Source organism: Charadrius vociferus, unplaced genomic scaffold, assembly GCF_000708025.1.
Source record: "Charadrius vociferus isolate BGI_N301 unplaced genomic scaffold, ASM70802v2 scaffold744, whole genome shotgun sequence".
NCBI classification, from domain to species: domain Eukaryota; kingdom Metazoa; phylum Chordata; class Aves; order Charadriiformes; family Charadriidae; genus Charadrius; species Charadrius vociferus.
In genome coordinates this window covers 521,459-538,538 of record NW_009648252.1, presented here as the reverse complement: position 1 = coordinate 538,538, position 17,080 = coordinate 521,459, and the positions used below count along the sequence as shown (strand labels likewise).

The 17,080-nt window shown below is 45.4% G+C and overlaps 1 protein-coding gene across 1 annotated transcript in view; it reads left to right on the top strand.

The window, feature by feature from the left end:
* FAM81B (family with sequence similarity 81, member B) overlaps positions 1–17,080 on the top strand; it is a 149,724-nt gene that overhangs the window by 119,962 nt on the left and 12,682 nt on the right. The window contains exons 3-5 of the mRNA XM_009884338.1: positions 6,687–6,930; positions 10,436–10,554; positions 16,375–16,504. Coding sequence (XP_009882640.1) covers positions 6,687–6,930; positions 10,436–10,554; positions 16,375–16,504 — 493 coding nt within the window. The remainder of the gene's footprint in view (positions 1–6,686; positions 6,931–10,435; positions 10,555–16,374; positions 16,505–17,080) is intronic.

Genomic DNA, 17,080 nt, shown 5'->3' with positions numbered 1-17,080 from the left:
AAGGCCACCTCCAGCCTGGCCTTGAACACCTCCAGGGATGGGGCCTCAACAACCTCTCTGGGCAACCTGTTCCAGTGCCTCACCACCCTCACAGTGAAAACCTTCTTCCTAATGTTTAATCTAAACCTGCCCTCTTCCAGTTTATAGCCATTCCCCCTCATCCTGTCACTACACGCCCCAGTAAAAAGTCCCTCCCCAGCTCTCCTGGAGCCCCTTTAGGTACTGGAAGGCCACAATAAGGTGTCCTCGGAGCCTTCTCTTCTCCAGGCTGAACTGCCCCAACTCTCTCAGCCTCAAAGAGTGCTTGTGTTAGGGAGCTGATTTCTGTGGCATCCTTTCTACAACAGGGATGAAGGCTCTTATTAAGAGCCAAGTGCTTCATGCTCAAGTATTATGAACCTCTGCAGTCCGGTAATGTACTTTCTCAGGACCTCTGAGGCTCTGCTGGAGCTCCATGTGGTGGTTCATGCAGCAGCAGCTGTCCTGCACCACTGTGGTTCCCTCACCCTATGCAATTGGTTTCAGTCCCGGTGGTGAACTGGTGCCTGCGCTGCCCTTTCTGAACCTCCCGTCCTGGCCTGCCCCCGGCTCTGCTCTGCCCTCTGCTGGTACTGGCTGAGGATATTTTTCTGAAATAAGATCTCCATCATTTCTGTGACCTGTGCCCTGGCAAGGGTTGGCTTCCCATGCTCTGTGGACAGCCATGGGACATGCAAAGCTCCCGGCTTCTCCTCATGCTACTCACCAACCACCCACCACTAGTCCAGGAGCATTGCATAGATGGTCAATGAACATTGTGGCCTTTCTGAATGTTGAGCTCCCAGGTAAGCTTCTATCTCTGCATGCTCCGGTGCATATTCGTATTAGAGTTGCTAGAACCATGCACAGCCGTTGAAGTAGCAATTCGCCTTCTTCTCCGCATCCCACAGGTCATTGTGTCCACATTTGACCTTCTGATGTCACTAGCTGGGAGAATAAGCTAATAAGAACTCTTCTTAAGATGCTGACACTTTTATTTGTTCATTGTATTGACCAAACTGTGACATTTTAGCCCACCCATCTCAGAGTAGTTGAGTCTCACAGCCTACTGGGCTCCGTCGCTCTGGACCATGTCTGGGGTCAATGCAAGCACGGAAGGTCCTGTGGAGCATTGCTGCAAGTAGGGAAAACCAGACATGAGATGATATAGGGCCAACCTTGTGCTTTTTTGTGTAGACATTTTTTCCCATGCTGAAGTATGGGAAATGTTTTTATTAACAGAGCTAGGAGGTAAATAGCAATCACTGTATTGCAACAGCAGCTGCACGTAAATTATACTGTTATGCAGTAAATTTCCACAATGTTTGGAAGGCTCTTTCAAGATCTGTGTTAAAATAGCTCCAGTGAAACCATTCTGTTCGGCCAGATTTATGGTGTGTTTCAGACAGTTCTTAAAACTGGCCCTGGTATTTTTTGACAGAGCTTCTGCACAGCAGGGGCAGCCCCTGGTTCTCAGCGGAGACAGAAGAAAACCCCTGTGCCTGGGTTATGATGGAGCAGAAGGGCTGACTGGGGCACTGCAGGACGGGCAGAGTGACCTAAATTGAAAGTGCAAACTGCTCTCACCCCAGCAGGGGAAAATTTTCAGGACACGCGGTCGCTGGCAAACTGCCCCACCAGCGGTTACAAAAATCCTTCCTTGGATATGGATTTCTGAAAACCAAACAAAAAATAAATGATTTATTCAATGTAGGAATTAACTCAGTTGTGCAACACCTAGGGTTGGACAGGAGCTATTTTCCAGCTCTGAGGAACATCTCTGCTCTCTCAGCCTTGTCCTTCCATCAGTGAGCATTGCGCGGTGCAGGACGTATTTTTGGCATTAGCACCATGCAGGGATGGTGGTTGGTCAGGGAGGGACATTCTGGTGAGAAAGTCCCTGTGTCAGGGATAGCAGCAGTATTCTGGAATGATGCACAAGAAGTATATTATGTGTTTAGGTCTTGATATATTTTCTCCTATGCCCCTACCAGCAGCTCCATGAGAAAAAGTCCAGATTCTCCGTAAGCTACATCCTTGCCTGCTCTCTGCTAAATAAGCAGAGAAACGAGGATGGATTTGCATCTACCGAGAACACTCAAGGTTCATGTGAGTTGAAGGGGCATGTTGATTACTCATGACTGTGAAGTGCCATCGTGGTACGTTACTCTTTTTTTTTCATAGAATTGAGAGAACAGCTTTAAGTAACATCAAATTGATTAACTGCCCTTGATGCCACATTTATAAATGTTCCACGTTTGAATTTTCTCAATATTTTCTTGTGGTGTCTTTAACGCTTCAGGCCACTGGCTTAAACTTGGTTTCCCAAAGTTGAAGCTGCAGTTGTGCCACCAGAAAAGTCTGCTAGGAAATATTCGTAGTCTCACTGGCGGAACAATGATGAAGTTATTTGCTTGCAGCAATATGTCCCCCTGTATTTTTTTTAATTAAAGCACTGTCAGTAGTAACAAAAATATAATATACAAACAAAATACAGAAAATACAGCATCCAGAATTATTTGCCCCATTTGAGTCTTTTTTTCTCCCTATGTGCACTAGTGCCCTGCAAGCGTCCCTGCATTGCTGTTAGTCTGCTTTTCGAGGAGAGCAGGTTTGATGGGGGCTTAGTGCTCAGAGTTTTGAATTTCCTGCATGTTTTGAGAGAATTGGTCGCTACGTAGAACTGCAGATAAGTGTCACTGCTGGTCTGCAGTGTAAAGGGAGGGTCATTTATTTAATTTTATTTCATTTCATTGACCAGCAGCAGACAGAAGCTCAAGCACGGCTTCCAGCCACCCCAGGCGTGCTGCCTCCAGGCTGGTGGAGCGGATTTGGAGACTGCATCACTGGGAGGGAGGGAAGGTCTCAGGGGCACCGTGGGGAACTGAGAGCATCCCTCTGGAAGGGTGGGGAAGGTCATGGGGAACAGGGAGAGGAAGAGGGGTTATTTTGGTGAGGGGCTGTAGAACTGCAAACTTTGGGAACCGCAGTCCATTCACAGAATGATGTTTTGAACGGGGCTCTGTTTAATACAAGAAGTTAAAGCATGGTCTCCAACGACCTGTGGCAAGTCCCGGTTTCTCTTTCCTGAAGAGATTTCCAAAAAAGCGATGTGAATATGCCAGTCAGCTGCACTGGGACCCCCAAATGCCTCTGTTCCTCCCCAGTGACACTTGTCAAGGGTAGGAGAGAGACTGGGGCTGTCATATGGAGTCACCGTCATTTTTCTCCTACTTGATAAAATGAGAGCAGTATGACCTAGATTGCCTTCACCTACCACTCAGCTCTCCTCTTCCCACCTCCATCCAGCTCCAGTCATCTCTGCTAGCCTCAGTCTTCAAACCCAGACGGTGGATCTGATCCAATTGATCCTGCTTCCCCACTTTCTTTTCCTCTCAGTTCCTTGACATGCTTTCTCTTGAACATCCCATGAGCCCTGGAGCTCAGGGTTTGGGATGTCTTCTGATACAGCCAGTTCCTCCTGGCTCTCTGAACCTCAGTCTTGTGGGACCAGATACTGCAGCTTATCCAGGACCAGGGAGCTCTTATTCCATCAGCTTCCTTCATTTTCCACCAGTATCTCTGCTGGTAATACTGGACACTTAAGGCCATTAACATGTACTCTTTAGCACTTCAGCTGGAGAATGGAGCATCTCATTTGCCTTGGCCCTGAACCACAGGAGATGGCTCTGCTTACAGAAAGCATCCTGACATGGCTGGAGCAACTTGTGTAAAGTACTTTTAGGGTATGAAGCCCTTTGAATCTGAAAACCTTCTTGGCTTCTCCGCTCAGAGGAGATTATGACTGATAATAATAATTATGACTGATAATAGTAATTGATGTGTTTAGAGCAGTAGATTGCAGGGTTAGCTTATTGCACACACTCAGCTCTTTTGAAGGCGGTCATTAATAAATAAAAGTGGCTTGGACCTCCTAAACCCACGTTAGTTCTATAACAGCCAAACAAAATCAAAAGTAAAACTTTCATTTTAAATTGGAAGGCCCATGAGGTTTGTAGCAGAAGTTAATTTCCGTAAATGATGGATCTAAATCTCTGGTAAACGTCCTGGTGCCGACAGAGGATCGAGGGTGGTTTATTGCCCTGATTATGCATATGAGCCTTCGAGCCGACACAAGGTGACAGAGGGCAGAGGGTGATGATGGTCCCAGACTCATAACCAGGAGGAAAATATTTATGGGAGATGACGTGAGGTAGCCATCTCCCGTGCTCCTGAGACGTTTGCATTTAGAGGTGCGCTGCAAGCCGACCACAGCTTGCTCGGGGTCTGGCCAGCCGGCGGGGGCTTCCAGCCTGCTGACATGAAAAGCCTCAGAAGTCCCCCGGGTTCATGTGCTGGCTGTGACAGACGTCCTGCAGGCTTCGGCCCTTCATGAGGGGCTGGAGACAGCAATCATGACAGCAAAACTTCTCGTTAGCCTGATGAATCACCACTGGTTTCCATTTTTTTGTGTATTTTTTTTTTTCCTTTGCTGCCTCGTCAGCTCGTCCCCCTATGATGATAGGGATACTGATAGGGATGCAAAAATGAGACCGAGTGGCTGGGAGAGGGGTTAAGATCATAGGAAAGAGCAGGAGAGAGGGACGGGAGAGCAACACCCATCCCTTCTGGTCACGGGAGTCGCTGGACCAGCTCGGCTACCCGTGAAGGGTCCGCAGGGAATTCCCTGGGACTCCTCAGGAGGAAACTGGCTGCAAGGCGGGTGAAAAGGCAGAGAAGCTGAGATGAACAAAGCCTCAGAGATTATATATTTAAGTCCTTTGCAACCACTTAGCAGGGTTAAGGCTCAAATCAAGCCATTGCTTTTGCACTGCTCTACAGCAGCGGAGCCGTGGCTGGCTGCGTGCCCAAAAAATGCAAGGTGGTAAGGCTTGGTTCTGACTTACCGAAGAGTGCACTGGGTTACGGTGCCCTATTCCTCATGTGCTATGGTCCATGATCATGGCCATGGACAGGTCAGGTAGGAGTCTGTAACTTGTGAAGCTGCTGTAACCAGACTTTGAGACTAAGCCTTGAGCCTAACTGGAGGGTAAGCCACGTATCGGTGGACTTCACTGAACTTACATTCTCATACAACCACTTTCCTCTAAAACATTGTCTTTTTATTTTATTTTTTTTTTTAAAGATGCTTTGTGAGAAACAAGATGCTTCTAAAAACTGAAGGGGAAAAAATAGATTGTGGACACGCTTCATTTTCAACCCATGACTTCTGCTGTCACAAGTAGGAGAGAGCTCACACAGCCTCAGCCCATCATTTTGGTGGTTAGAGGTTTTAGCAAGAAGAGATTGAAATTAAGTGTTCAGATCTTGTTGGTACGTGGAGGCTGCTGAAGGTTATGTTTATTTTAAAACCCTAATTGCGCAGACAAATGTAAAGTAGCTCCTGGTACACACAGACGTCAGACAGCTGCAGAACATCATTGCAGCCCATATGGCTGTAAAATTTGTTGCGGAGTATCCTTAGGCGCACTTCAGTCATTAAACTGTCATCTTTGCATTTTGTGTATTGATCGAGTAGGGTAGCTGAACTGTCTTCTCTCCTTCCTTTTTTAAAAATCATTTTTACATCAGAACTTTTTATTTATAGCAGTCTAAAAGCAGAGATCAAGAGAAAACGTGTATGACTTCTTTCCCAAATGACTAACTGGGTATTTTTCTTCATCATTAAGCTACACGGTTTAGCTAAACTGCGTGATGAAAGGGTAATTCACATACCATTGAGAGCATAAAAAATATGCCATTCAGGTTAAACTAAGACATAAAACAAACTTCATTTTCTGGATAACACGCAAGCACAACTTTCTGCAGTAATTAAACCTCTCACTGACTTTTTACAAAAAAGCAAACGGTGACTCTAATTTCCCTCAAACTCCAGATTACGTCTGTCTAAATCGAGTTTCATTCTGTACCTGCCAGTTTCACACCCTTGCAACGTCCTTCCTCTCTTCTGTTTTTACACACAGCTTGACTGGGTGTATTTGAGCCCCTGGCTCGTTCCCCCAGGTCTCAGCAGGCGGATGGGAAGGGGGTGGCCGTAAGAAAACCATTAGGATTTCAGACTTCTTTCCAGTGGGTAGGTGTAAATAATACAAAGGGAAACCAAACAGAAGCATTGTTGTACTTGGCATGAGCTCTTCTTCTGCCCGCGTGCAGCTGGTGGCTGTTCCTGGGAATGCTCTGCGTGAGCATCACCGTATCCACTGGGACATCTCTGAAGGTGGTCACTGGGTGTGTTTGGTTTTGCCTTTATTTCAGATGAAATAGGAAGAGGTTAAAATGAGGATTGCAATGAAGATATATTACAGAAGTACCTTGGAACCTCTGAAAAATAAGCACAGGTCCTTAAGCTATACGGTTTTCACCTAACAAACAGCTGCAAAAATGTCATTTACATCTGCAAAGCCATTAATGGGGCCACTGCCCAAATGTTAGCCCTGCGTGGAGAGGTCATTATTACTAGTGGTACTGCAGGGATGCATAAGCAATGCATGGGAGCATCAAACCCCTTGGTACAACAGACAGCCTGGACAGCCAGGGCTGAGACTGGTCCCACTGTGGGCAGGAGACCACCAACACTCGCATCCCTTGGCTTGCTTGCCATGACCAGTGTCATGGGTTTTGTCATCAGGAGTTTTTGTTGTTCACAGGAGAGACCCTTCCCCTCCTCCTCAGCCCGGAGACAGGGCTCGCCTGCTGGAAGGGCGGTTATGCAGCCAGGAGAGGACCACGGCTTTCCTCCTCCATCAGGCTTTCCAAATCAAAGACGACATCATCTCCTACCTCCAGGGAAGCAACGGTTATCAGCATGGGGAGACTGCTGCCCGGCGGCTGCTGGAAAACCACATCCAGACCATTACGAGCATCATTAAAAAGCTCAGCGAGGACATTGAGGTAATACGCACCGAGGAGCATTTCCCTGCTTTAGTGGTGCAGCTCTAGCCCATGGTACATTCAGCACTAATATTGGCTTCAGGGGCAGAAAAGTACTCAACATGATCACTATGTTTTAGTTAAATTCTGTTTTTTCTCGTATAGGGGCACTTGCAGTTACTTAGGTAAAGTAAAGTAAAAAAAAAAAAAGGAAAGCAAAATGAAATAAAGAACAGATTAATGAGTTTTGGTGGTGTTTGATGTTTTAATTCAAACGTTCAGATTCTATTTGCTTTCAGTTTTGTTGGAGTGCGGGAGATTGAGTTCAAGGGAAATAAGAAGCAAGCTGTATTTTAATGTAACCTATAACATCAAGACTCAAGTTTGGATTTACTTCTTAGTTTTCCCAATGCAGATGTTTTGCCACTTTGTGTGATCTTCTGCATGTAAACATAATCAAATATTGCTGAAACTCTTCACAAAGCTCAGTGTAGACCAGAATGAAAGTTTAGGTTCATGTTTTGTTTAAACCGACTGATGATTGTGCTGGAAATGCATGGGATGCCCTTTTTCTGACTGAAGACCTCTGATTATTTGCTGTTACTTGTCGAATTTGTATGTGAAACTTACCAACACCTTTTAGGGACAAAGATCTAAAATACGAGAATAGGCTGAAATAGAATTCTCCAGCGATTTGTTTTGTCCCTTGAAGCATTAAATATCTTACAAATGCCACTAAATTCGCAATACATTTTGTTTGTCGTGTACTTGGAGAAATATTTGATCTTTTCTACATTTATCTTAAAAAGTATGCAAGCATGGTTCACCTGAAATTAATGTGAATAAAAACTAGGGTCTGTGCTCATTTCATACTGATTTTATTTTCAGGATTTTGATACTACGGTGATAAGCAATGCTATAAAACCACTTACTTATTTTAGATCATCCAATTCCTCTAACCCTGTCCAGGTAAAGTACACACAGGACTCTTCTGCTGGAAAAATGCCTAAGATGCTATCGGCATCTAAACCTAATCTTTTCCCTTGGTTGTAAATTACTCTTCTTTAGGTCCCAATCTCAGGTGCATATTTGCTTTGTGTATCTGTGTTGTGAGGGTTTGACAAGGGCAGAGCACCGACAGCACAGAAGACAGCACAGTGAGTCGTGTCCATCAAAGCCACTGCAGAATTGGTGGAGGTTTGGAGAGTTGCTTCTGGCATGCAGCAAATTAGGGTGGCTGAGCAATGTCAATTTCTCAGGAAAAAAAAAAAAAAAAAAAAGAAGAAAAAAAGGATCCGCCAGGAAATGTGACTCACTCATACTCCAAATCTTCCCCAAAGCAGGAAGAATATCCTTCAAAAAAGCCTGCTTTGGGGAAGATTTGGAGTATGAGATGGGATGCTGGCCTGCTGTTACCACCAGCAATAAAGCTGAGCACAAGTAAACGCACCCCTCTACCAGAGCCAGAAGAATCATAGAATTGTCTGGGTTGGAAGGGACCTTTAAGATCATCAAGTCCAACCATCAACTGAACACTGCCAGAAACACCGCTAAACCATGTCCCTCAGTACAACCTCTGCCGGTCTGTTAAATCCCTCCAGGGATGGGGACACCACCTCTTCCCCAGGCAGCCTGTTCCAACGTTTGACAACCCTTTCGGTGAAGAACCTTTCCCAAATATCCATCCTAAACCTCCTCTGGTGCAACTTGAGGCCGTTTCCTCAAATGCCCTAGTTGCATCAGGGACATCAAAACAATTAATGCCAAGTGGAAAATGACCAGACCCTTGACAAAAGCATCCTTCACCATCATAGGAGAGGATTGCAAATTGCGAGAGAAAAGCATCGATACTGAAAACCTTGGGGCAGAGGGGAGACGTGCCTGGCGTCACCTCTGATAATAACTATAGGATAGCCATGTCCCAGCCGAGGGGTTGCACACAGACCAAGTGGTGACCATCAGCCACACACACGATCTTGTGCATGTAGCTCTCTCTTGCCCAGGGCTAGTAAGCTCCGGGATGGGAGCGCTGCCAGGAGCCTGGGGAACTCGCTGGAGAGAAGGAGAATATCGATTTCCCTCTGTAAACAGGAGACTGCTGCTCTCCATCCTCACGAGTGAGCGTCTCATGCTGCTTTTGCCAGCGAGGGAGCGGTGGTCCCATCCTGCGCCTCCACCTTCGTGGGCTTGTGCCATCAGACTTGCGTTGCCAAACACACTGCCAAAAATACATTTGAGTTGTGCAGTACATTCAGCCTTTGAGAACATCATTTTCTGACGCAGAACAAAAATAGGAATACCCAGTATACCCAGTATTTCAGTTACCAACACGCTGTTGAGGGAGGAGGTGGTGGGATTATTATTAACCTCTATGCAACAACTTCGCCAAAATTTAAGCATTTGCAGTTGAAATTTTCCTTTATAATTGTCCTTTCCGATTTTTTTTTTCCAATTCACTCAGTGGGAATTATTTCAAATAAAATGTCAATTTTTGCAAAAATAGGATACTTGCATGAAAAAGGGTAAAAGCTGTGCTTTGACTGAGTGAAGCGCTGCATAGCACTGAGTTACACTGAAATATCAGCCCCAGGCCTCTCCTTTCAACCTGAGAAGTAAAATCAAGAGATTTTAGAAATCATTCTGCCCTTCCACTCCTTATCTGTAAAAGGTCACAGTAGCTGCAAAGGGCTTCCTGAAATGAATGCCTGTGACACATTCAGACACCATCCGGATGAGCCACCCCAGAAGACCCTGCAGGGCGGTTACTCCTTCCATCTTTGAACAATCTCAGACTTTTAATACTGCGCAATAAATCAGACATCAGGCCACACATTCAACAATAAGGGTAAAACAAGACATAAAAGATGCTTATACTGTCCCGCATCCACGTTCAAGGCTGGGTGGGTATATCTGTGATGCGCTTTAACGTGCTCCATGCCTTCACTGGAGCCAACACTGGCCCCGCGCAGGACTGCACCTGTCAAGGACGTGTTTCTATACATGCCGAGCACAGCATGTTGCTTGGACACGAGTGTTAGTGCAGCACGGGCAGGCTGGGCTTGGGGCAGAGACCCCGTCCCCACCCTGCGGAGCCCTCAGGTGGCTGCAAAAGTGACGGTGGAGATATCGCCTCCCTCCTAGAGACACCCAGCATCCCCTGCAGAACGGAGCCTGGCTTAAAAAAAAAACCCTCTGTGTTATTTATTATGGGCTGCACTGTGCTGAGGGTGTTTAAGAGTGGGGGCAATAAAATTAGTTTCCCAATTTTCGCATTTCCTAATTTTTGCGTGAGAGCCTTTTCAACATAAAGCACATATTTCAATTATTATTTATGCATATTATTTATGCAGATATAGATTTTTGAAAGGAAAAATACACTGCTACTTTCTCCAAGAAAGAAAAGCAAGCTTTTAGACCTGCTGCTGTAAATAGGGCTATGAACCCTATTTTGAAATGAAAAAAAAAGAAAACCAGCTCCAAAACAAAACAGAAAACCAAAAGTGCATTAATGGTCTTGAATTTACAGGTTTTGGAGAGGCAAATAAGATCAAGGGATGGTGCCGCCGTAGAAACTAATTTTGCTGTTCAAACTCTGGACCATAAATACGTCCAGGGTCTTGGAGACCTGCGTGGAAGAGTGGCGAGGTAAGGAATGGCTAACGGCCCTCCTCTTCATCTCTGCGAGCTGGTTTGTGCTGGGCAGGTTCAGAGTGGGCATGAGTGTGCTCTGCATTCATTTGATATCTCCATTTTAGTGACAGATCTGTGCTTTGCACTCTCCGTGTTAGAAAAATTATCAATCCAGGGGAAAAATAACTATATTTTCCTGTCTCATTCTTCATCACACACTTAACATTTTAGAGAATTTTTTCTTCTCCAGTCTGGCTAGACTTCAGCTGAAGTGGTTATTTCCTCTTACTGAAACTCTCCTGTTGTTTCAATAAAATCTTTACTTCCTCTCTTGGAAAGCAGGTCTTTTTGAGAAAACTTGATTTCTTCTTTTGGTGAGATTATAAGTTTCTATTGATACAAGTAATTACAAGTACATAATATAGGTGGACTTCTGTGGGGCGCTTAGTAATGCAAAGTATTATGATTGAAAGAAAGACAAAGTGAATCTGTGTTATGTAATATCAAGAGAGCACGTGGATTAAGAACTGTCTGAACTGATATATCAGAAAAAAATAATAATTAAGGAACAAATCTCCATGAACTAGCATGGGTCTAATGTTTTGGGTTTTTTTTTTCTCCAGAGACTCGTCATATGCTTTTCATATAAAACACTGCTACTGACAGTTGTGGGTAACACAGAATTTGGTCAAGAGAGGGCAAGGTGGTAATTGAGAATAACCAGGAATATTGGCAATGTGGGCTGATTGAGGGAAAATGCATTTTATAAACCACATATAATACATATAAAATGTACTTTTTAAAGAGGCTGTTCCACTACTGAGTGCCCCCTGAAAGGTTTGGGGAGTATGGCGGGTAAATAACTTACCCTGAGCTCTTACAATGATGTTGCATTGGAAATGCCAGGAGTATGGTCTCAGGCAAGAGAAGCAGAGGACCAGTAAACAGGGAGGTTATTTTAGCTCTATGTATGGCACAGAGACTGACAATACCGTATCGAGCACAGAGTCCCCTTCCTGAAATTAAAAACTTGATATGGTGTAAAGAAGAGCCAGGAATGTGACAGTGGGACGAGGAAAAATTCTGGCTGAGAGAAGTGTACGTCTATGTATAGTTTATGGAAAAAAATAAACCCAGAGACATCTTCGTTTCCACATATAACTACCAGGAGAGAAATATAAAAAATCATAGGGTGCCGAAGGACTCCAGACTACTGCAGAGAGACCCAAGAATCCAAAACGAGAAGCTGAAGCCAACACATTCAAAGTTGGCAGAAAAAAGATGGGTTTTTTTTAACCTTGTGGTGGATTAGCATTGGAACAAAGTAGGAGGTGATCCTGCAGGAGCTTCCTGATGTTTTCCAGTTCAGGTCAGCAGACTCTCTAGACCATACGCTTTTAGTGAAGCCATAACATTCGATGGGTGAAGTGTCTCGCTCCTCTTTTTGCAGCATGTTCCTAGGCATGATGCTTTCCTTCATCAGCTGCACCGGGACTTGGTCCCATCTTTTGTGCTTGAGCATTTGCCTGCAGCAGAGGAAAGCAAAAGTGCTTGGGGAAAACAGGAAAACGAGGTAACTATGGTGAAAAAATTACCAGTTCACTTCTACTTGCATAAAGGAAAAAAAAAAAACAACCAGAAGAAACAATAAGTTGAGCACTTGTGGAGGTCCACAACAACACATTTTATGAGGTCCCTGTTCCTCTTCCTTCTTTGCCCATTTCTCGGCTGTACTGGTTGGCCTTTCCCATGAGTAGAAGGGAGGATCACAAAACGCACTTATGCAATCGCACATAAAAAACTATCATGACATGACCAAAGTCATCACCTTATAATGCTGTAAACTAAGTCCTTAGACCCCATTTATTTTTAGGGAGAGAAAAAGGACAGAGGCAGTTTTTTCTAGCTTTGTCCAAACATACTGGTATGGCAGACCCAGAGCTGGCTGTTTAGCAGCATTTCGACAGCAATATTACGGCACAGTTTTATGCGCATGATTGCCATTAAGCTAAAGCATAGTATGCTTTTACGTGATTCATGAACCACCAGCGCTTTCTTGTTTTTCTTGCCGCTGAAGTCCGCCTCTGGAAACACCAAACCTTAACTGCGTACCTGCCCCCGGCGTCGTGGCTGAGGAGTGCGCCAGAAGTGACACACAGAGGACTGCCATTACAACGATGATTAAAGTTTTGATTTTTTACATTTTTTTTGCTCTTGAGTTTCAGGATTTAAAACTGCTGCGTGTACTCAGTAGAGCCCAGAGTGACTGGAGACAAATGCACGTGTTCATATAATTTACATTTATTGGATTAATAGAAATCTTCCAAATGAAAACTTGCGATGACAGTTTTCCTCTTAATTTGTAGCCTAACCTTAATCCAAGACTATCTGGGATGAAATGAACCTTAAATGGAGCCACTGCTCTTTCTCACAGCAGATGATTCATCCTCCTGTATTCTGCCATGTGTAAAGGATTAATGTGGATTAGCTCTTGTAATTCAAATTGTGTCTATTCTTTTACTCCGTCTTTCCCTGGAAAATAGATGGAGACCTCTTGCCAACTACTGAGGTGGCTGTCCATTAATTCTTGGAACTTGTGACTACACCTCTACACCGTGTAAACATTTATGTGTCAATAGCAGTATTCTTTAAAAAAACAAACAGCCTTCGGCATCTCAGCTATAGTGGCATTCCCATTAAATTAACTATATATTTTATTTGTATTCTAACTCTTGGTAAGAATTCCCTCAGGCATGGAAATATGTATTACAATAATAAGAATTAGGTAATCAACTGTAAAAAAAAGCCAAGAAGCCACACTTCTGATAAATATTAATTCATCCTCTTCAGCCTCACCAGCAGAAGACTAACCAAATGCACCAATGAGTAAACAATGCACTTTACACAGACGGTTACATTTTACTTATTTTGCTCGTGAACTTTCTTGTTGCTGAGAGAAAAAGTCCCCAACGTAGCACCAGTCCATCAAAAGCCCTGGTGAGTACCCATGGAGTTACTCGACCCTTCAGAAAATGCAGCACTCACCCAGTACAGCAGTCTGATATGTACTGTTCCTTCCCTGACCGCGGAGGATGAGGCTCCGTGAACGTATAGCAAGTAGCTATATTCCCATCCTTAATTAAATGCTTTGCTATAAACATCAGAGGCTTTTACCTCTTTATACTTCTTAATTTGTATGCGAAGCTCACAGGAGCGCACTTTCTGTACTGTTCCCGGTCCGGCTGCACTGCTGCTTGCACACTCTCCAGCCCCTCTTCCGTATGATGGGAAAACCACGGTCTCACCAGAAGCCACAGGATGTCTCCCACGTGAAATATTGAATTAGAGCCATATTCAAGCAACCTCCAGGTATCCCCGTTCTCTCCTGGACTCGATCTCACAAGCAGCAATAATGCGTTTAACTACTTTGCACGTAATAATGATATGATGTCCAGTTTTTTTTGGGGCAGGCCCAGGGACTTCAGGCATGTGAGCGGAGGGTCCTTGCATGGCCCACCACGTCTGCAGGTCCGCAGGCAGAGCTCTGACCTCTCCGGCCATGCCGCAACGCAGGTGTAGTCGCATTAATCCCACCCCGCAAGCCTGGTTCTCGGGCTGCTTTGGATCCTAGCATACAATCCCCTGTTTTTAAGTATTCTCTGTATAGGATATTCACGTTTCTTTCTCTTATAACTAAAGTTATGTCTTCTTACTACTACAGATCCATTAGTCCTCTTCTTTCTCACACTGAGACTCATCCTGAACTTCTTCACTCGTCCGAGGACACCCTGTTACCCTTTGCTCGTTCTATTCCAGGCTCGGCTCTTAGCTCAAAAATGTGGTCAGTAGTTTTCCAAGTGTTATCCTTCTTACCTACTCAATAAGACATGTTTAAAGGAGAAAATCTGGCTTTTATTAATCCATATTTAAGTGGTAAGTCTGGGGCTTTTGCTTACCTAAATACATTGCAATGCTGAAGGATGAAGCAGGATAAATTCTTATCAAGTCTTGCACCAACAGCGGCTGTTCACCCATCCCAGATAGGGTGGCCGTCACTAAGACAGAAGATGTAGGTCTCTCCATAAAACAACCACCCGATGTGGCAACAGCCGTGTAAGGCTTCTTGCAAAGCCTGGCAGTGGTTGCCCTGGGGGGTATTGTCCCATGGGAGTGGTCAGCCCCGACCCCCCCATCTCTGCTGAAGGAGCCGTCCCACACCTGGGTCTGGTCGCCCATCAACCCCACGTCTTGACCACAGCCTCGTCTCCTCTGAGTGTTTGCACCTCAATGTTCTCCCGCCATCTCTGTGGGCGTGAGGAGCCTCCCGTCCCCTCGCTGTCCCCCGGGACCGTGGTGGACCCCCCGTGCCCTCCCTTCACTGGCTCCCGCATTGTTTTCTGGGTCTGCAGCCGGAGACGCTGTGATGGTAGCCAGCTCTGGAACAGCCCCCTCCCTCTCCAGATCCGTGTGCACCTTTGCAGCTGTTTTGTACTCATTTTCCAAATCAATGGTTGCTTTTGATCAAAGTTCTGGCCTTTGTACAAAGCCTCTATTATCTGCAGTAACTTTTTTTTTGTTTCCTTGAGCTATGCGCTCTGTAGGTGTATCACAATATCTAAGCATCCTCAGGAGATGACAAAAAGCTGGTCTATTTAAACTGTCAAAATTTCTCTTTAGATCCTTTATCTGTCAACAGCATCAGCTTTATTTTGTGGTGGTGCTTTGGAGGATAATTTCTCTGGCATTTTAAAACTTAGCTGTTTTCCTCTCTCTCAACTTCTATTCCACTATTTATATTAGATTGCGCACTCCTTTGTGGCCTTAAGGTACTACTTTGTGGCCTTAAGGTATTTTTTTCCACACTCCTGTTCTAAGCAGTACCTGCACTGGGGCAGGAGGTGACTACTGGGGGGGCGAGGTGCAGGAGGGGTGCAGAAGGGGAAGTCTATGTCTCCTTGCTCATGTTAAGTAGAGGTATAATGTTATCTGTAAAATTTCATATATGCTACAGAAAGTCTTCTTGCTTGTGTTAAAAAATATAGTATGTAGATATATACTATACATACACAACATGTGTGTGTGTATATATATACGCACATTAAAGACGGGTGCTGAAACAGTCATTCATTCTACCTGGAAAGGATAGCTGGTTGAGTGCTCTTCAATCCCTTGGCCATTCAATTAATGCCACCACTCTCACATCATTCATTTGTCCATTTTAATTGTGACGGGATATTTTGGTGAATGCAGCTGAACAAGTTTAAATAGCAAATGACAAATGCTCCTTACAAAACAACAATGTTGGGTTTTTTTCTCTAAAATTGATGTTCCCCAACCCCTGACCCTGGCCAGCTGGTGGTGGCTGCAGCGTGCCATCTCTCCTCGTGGGCATCCAAAAGCTGGGGGACCTCAAGGTGCAGATTAGCCTCTCAATTTACACTTCAGATTTAATTTAATTTATTGAGATTGGATGGTGGGAAGTCAGGGGGAAATCAGTGTGGCAGGCTGAGCTGTGGGCAGCTCCTGCAGCTTCCCTGGAGCCAGCGGGCACCACCAGGAAGTTTGTGGTATGAGGAACCCACGGGCATCGCTGCTGCGGCCATGGGCATTGCCTTGCCATCACCTCCAGCAGCTCTCTTAATGGGCAGTAATGTCTGAAAGCAGAATGGGCACTGGGGCTGCTGCGATGGGGTGTCTTTGCCTACTCGCTACTCGCTGGGATGATCCCGGGGGGCTGGACTTGACCAGGCTGCAGTGCATGGAGACCAGCATCTGCCTTCAGCCACCCTCCAGCATCTCCCTGCAGAGGCTCTCTTGTCTCTGGTTTGCCTGCAGATGCGAGGCGAGCATTGCAAAGCTGTCGGGAGACATCAGCATTATCAGGCATGAGGCACAGAGGACTGATAAAGAGATTTATGGCCTCCAGTCTGCCCTCAAAAATTGCGTTGGCGATTTTGAGAAGAAGGTGAGTAGAGAAGCCTACAGTGAAATAGCTGGTGAGTGGTGATTATGCATATATGGATATAGCTCCTTTTCCTAATTGCTGACCAACATTGAAGATTGATACGGTATTTATAAAATGTGTCAGTATTTCTAGTGAAAAAATGTTTTCCATTTACTGTGGAATCATAGAATTGTAGAATAATTTGGGTTGGAAGGGACCTTAAAAAGCTATCTAGTCCACCCCCCTGCCCTGGGCAGGGCCACCTCCCCCCAGCCCAGGTTGCTCTAAGCCCCGTCCAACCTGGCCTTGAACACCTCCAGGGATGGGGCAGCCACAGCTTCTCGGGGCAACCTGCCCCAGGGGATCACCACCCGCACAGGGAACAGTTTCCTCCTGGTATCTCATCTCAATCTCCCCTCTGTCAGTGTCAAACCCTTCCCCCCCGTCCCACGGCTCCCCTCCCTGACCCAGAGTCCCTCCCCAGCTCTCCTGGAGGCCCTTTAGGCACTGGAAGGGGCTCTGAGCTCTCCCCTTTTTGGCCTTCTCTTCTCCAGGCTGACCCCCCCCAACTCTCCCAGCCTGTCCTCCCAGCAGAGG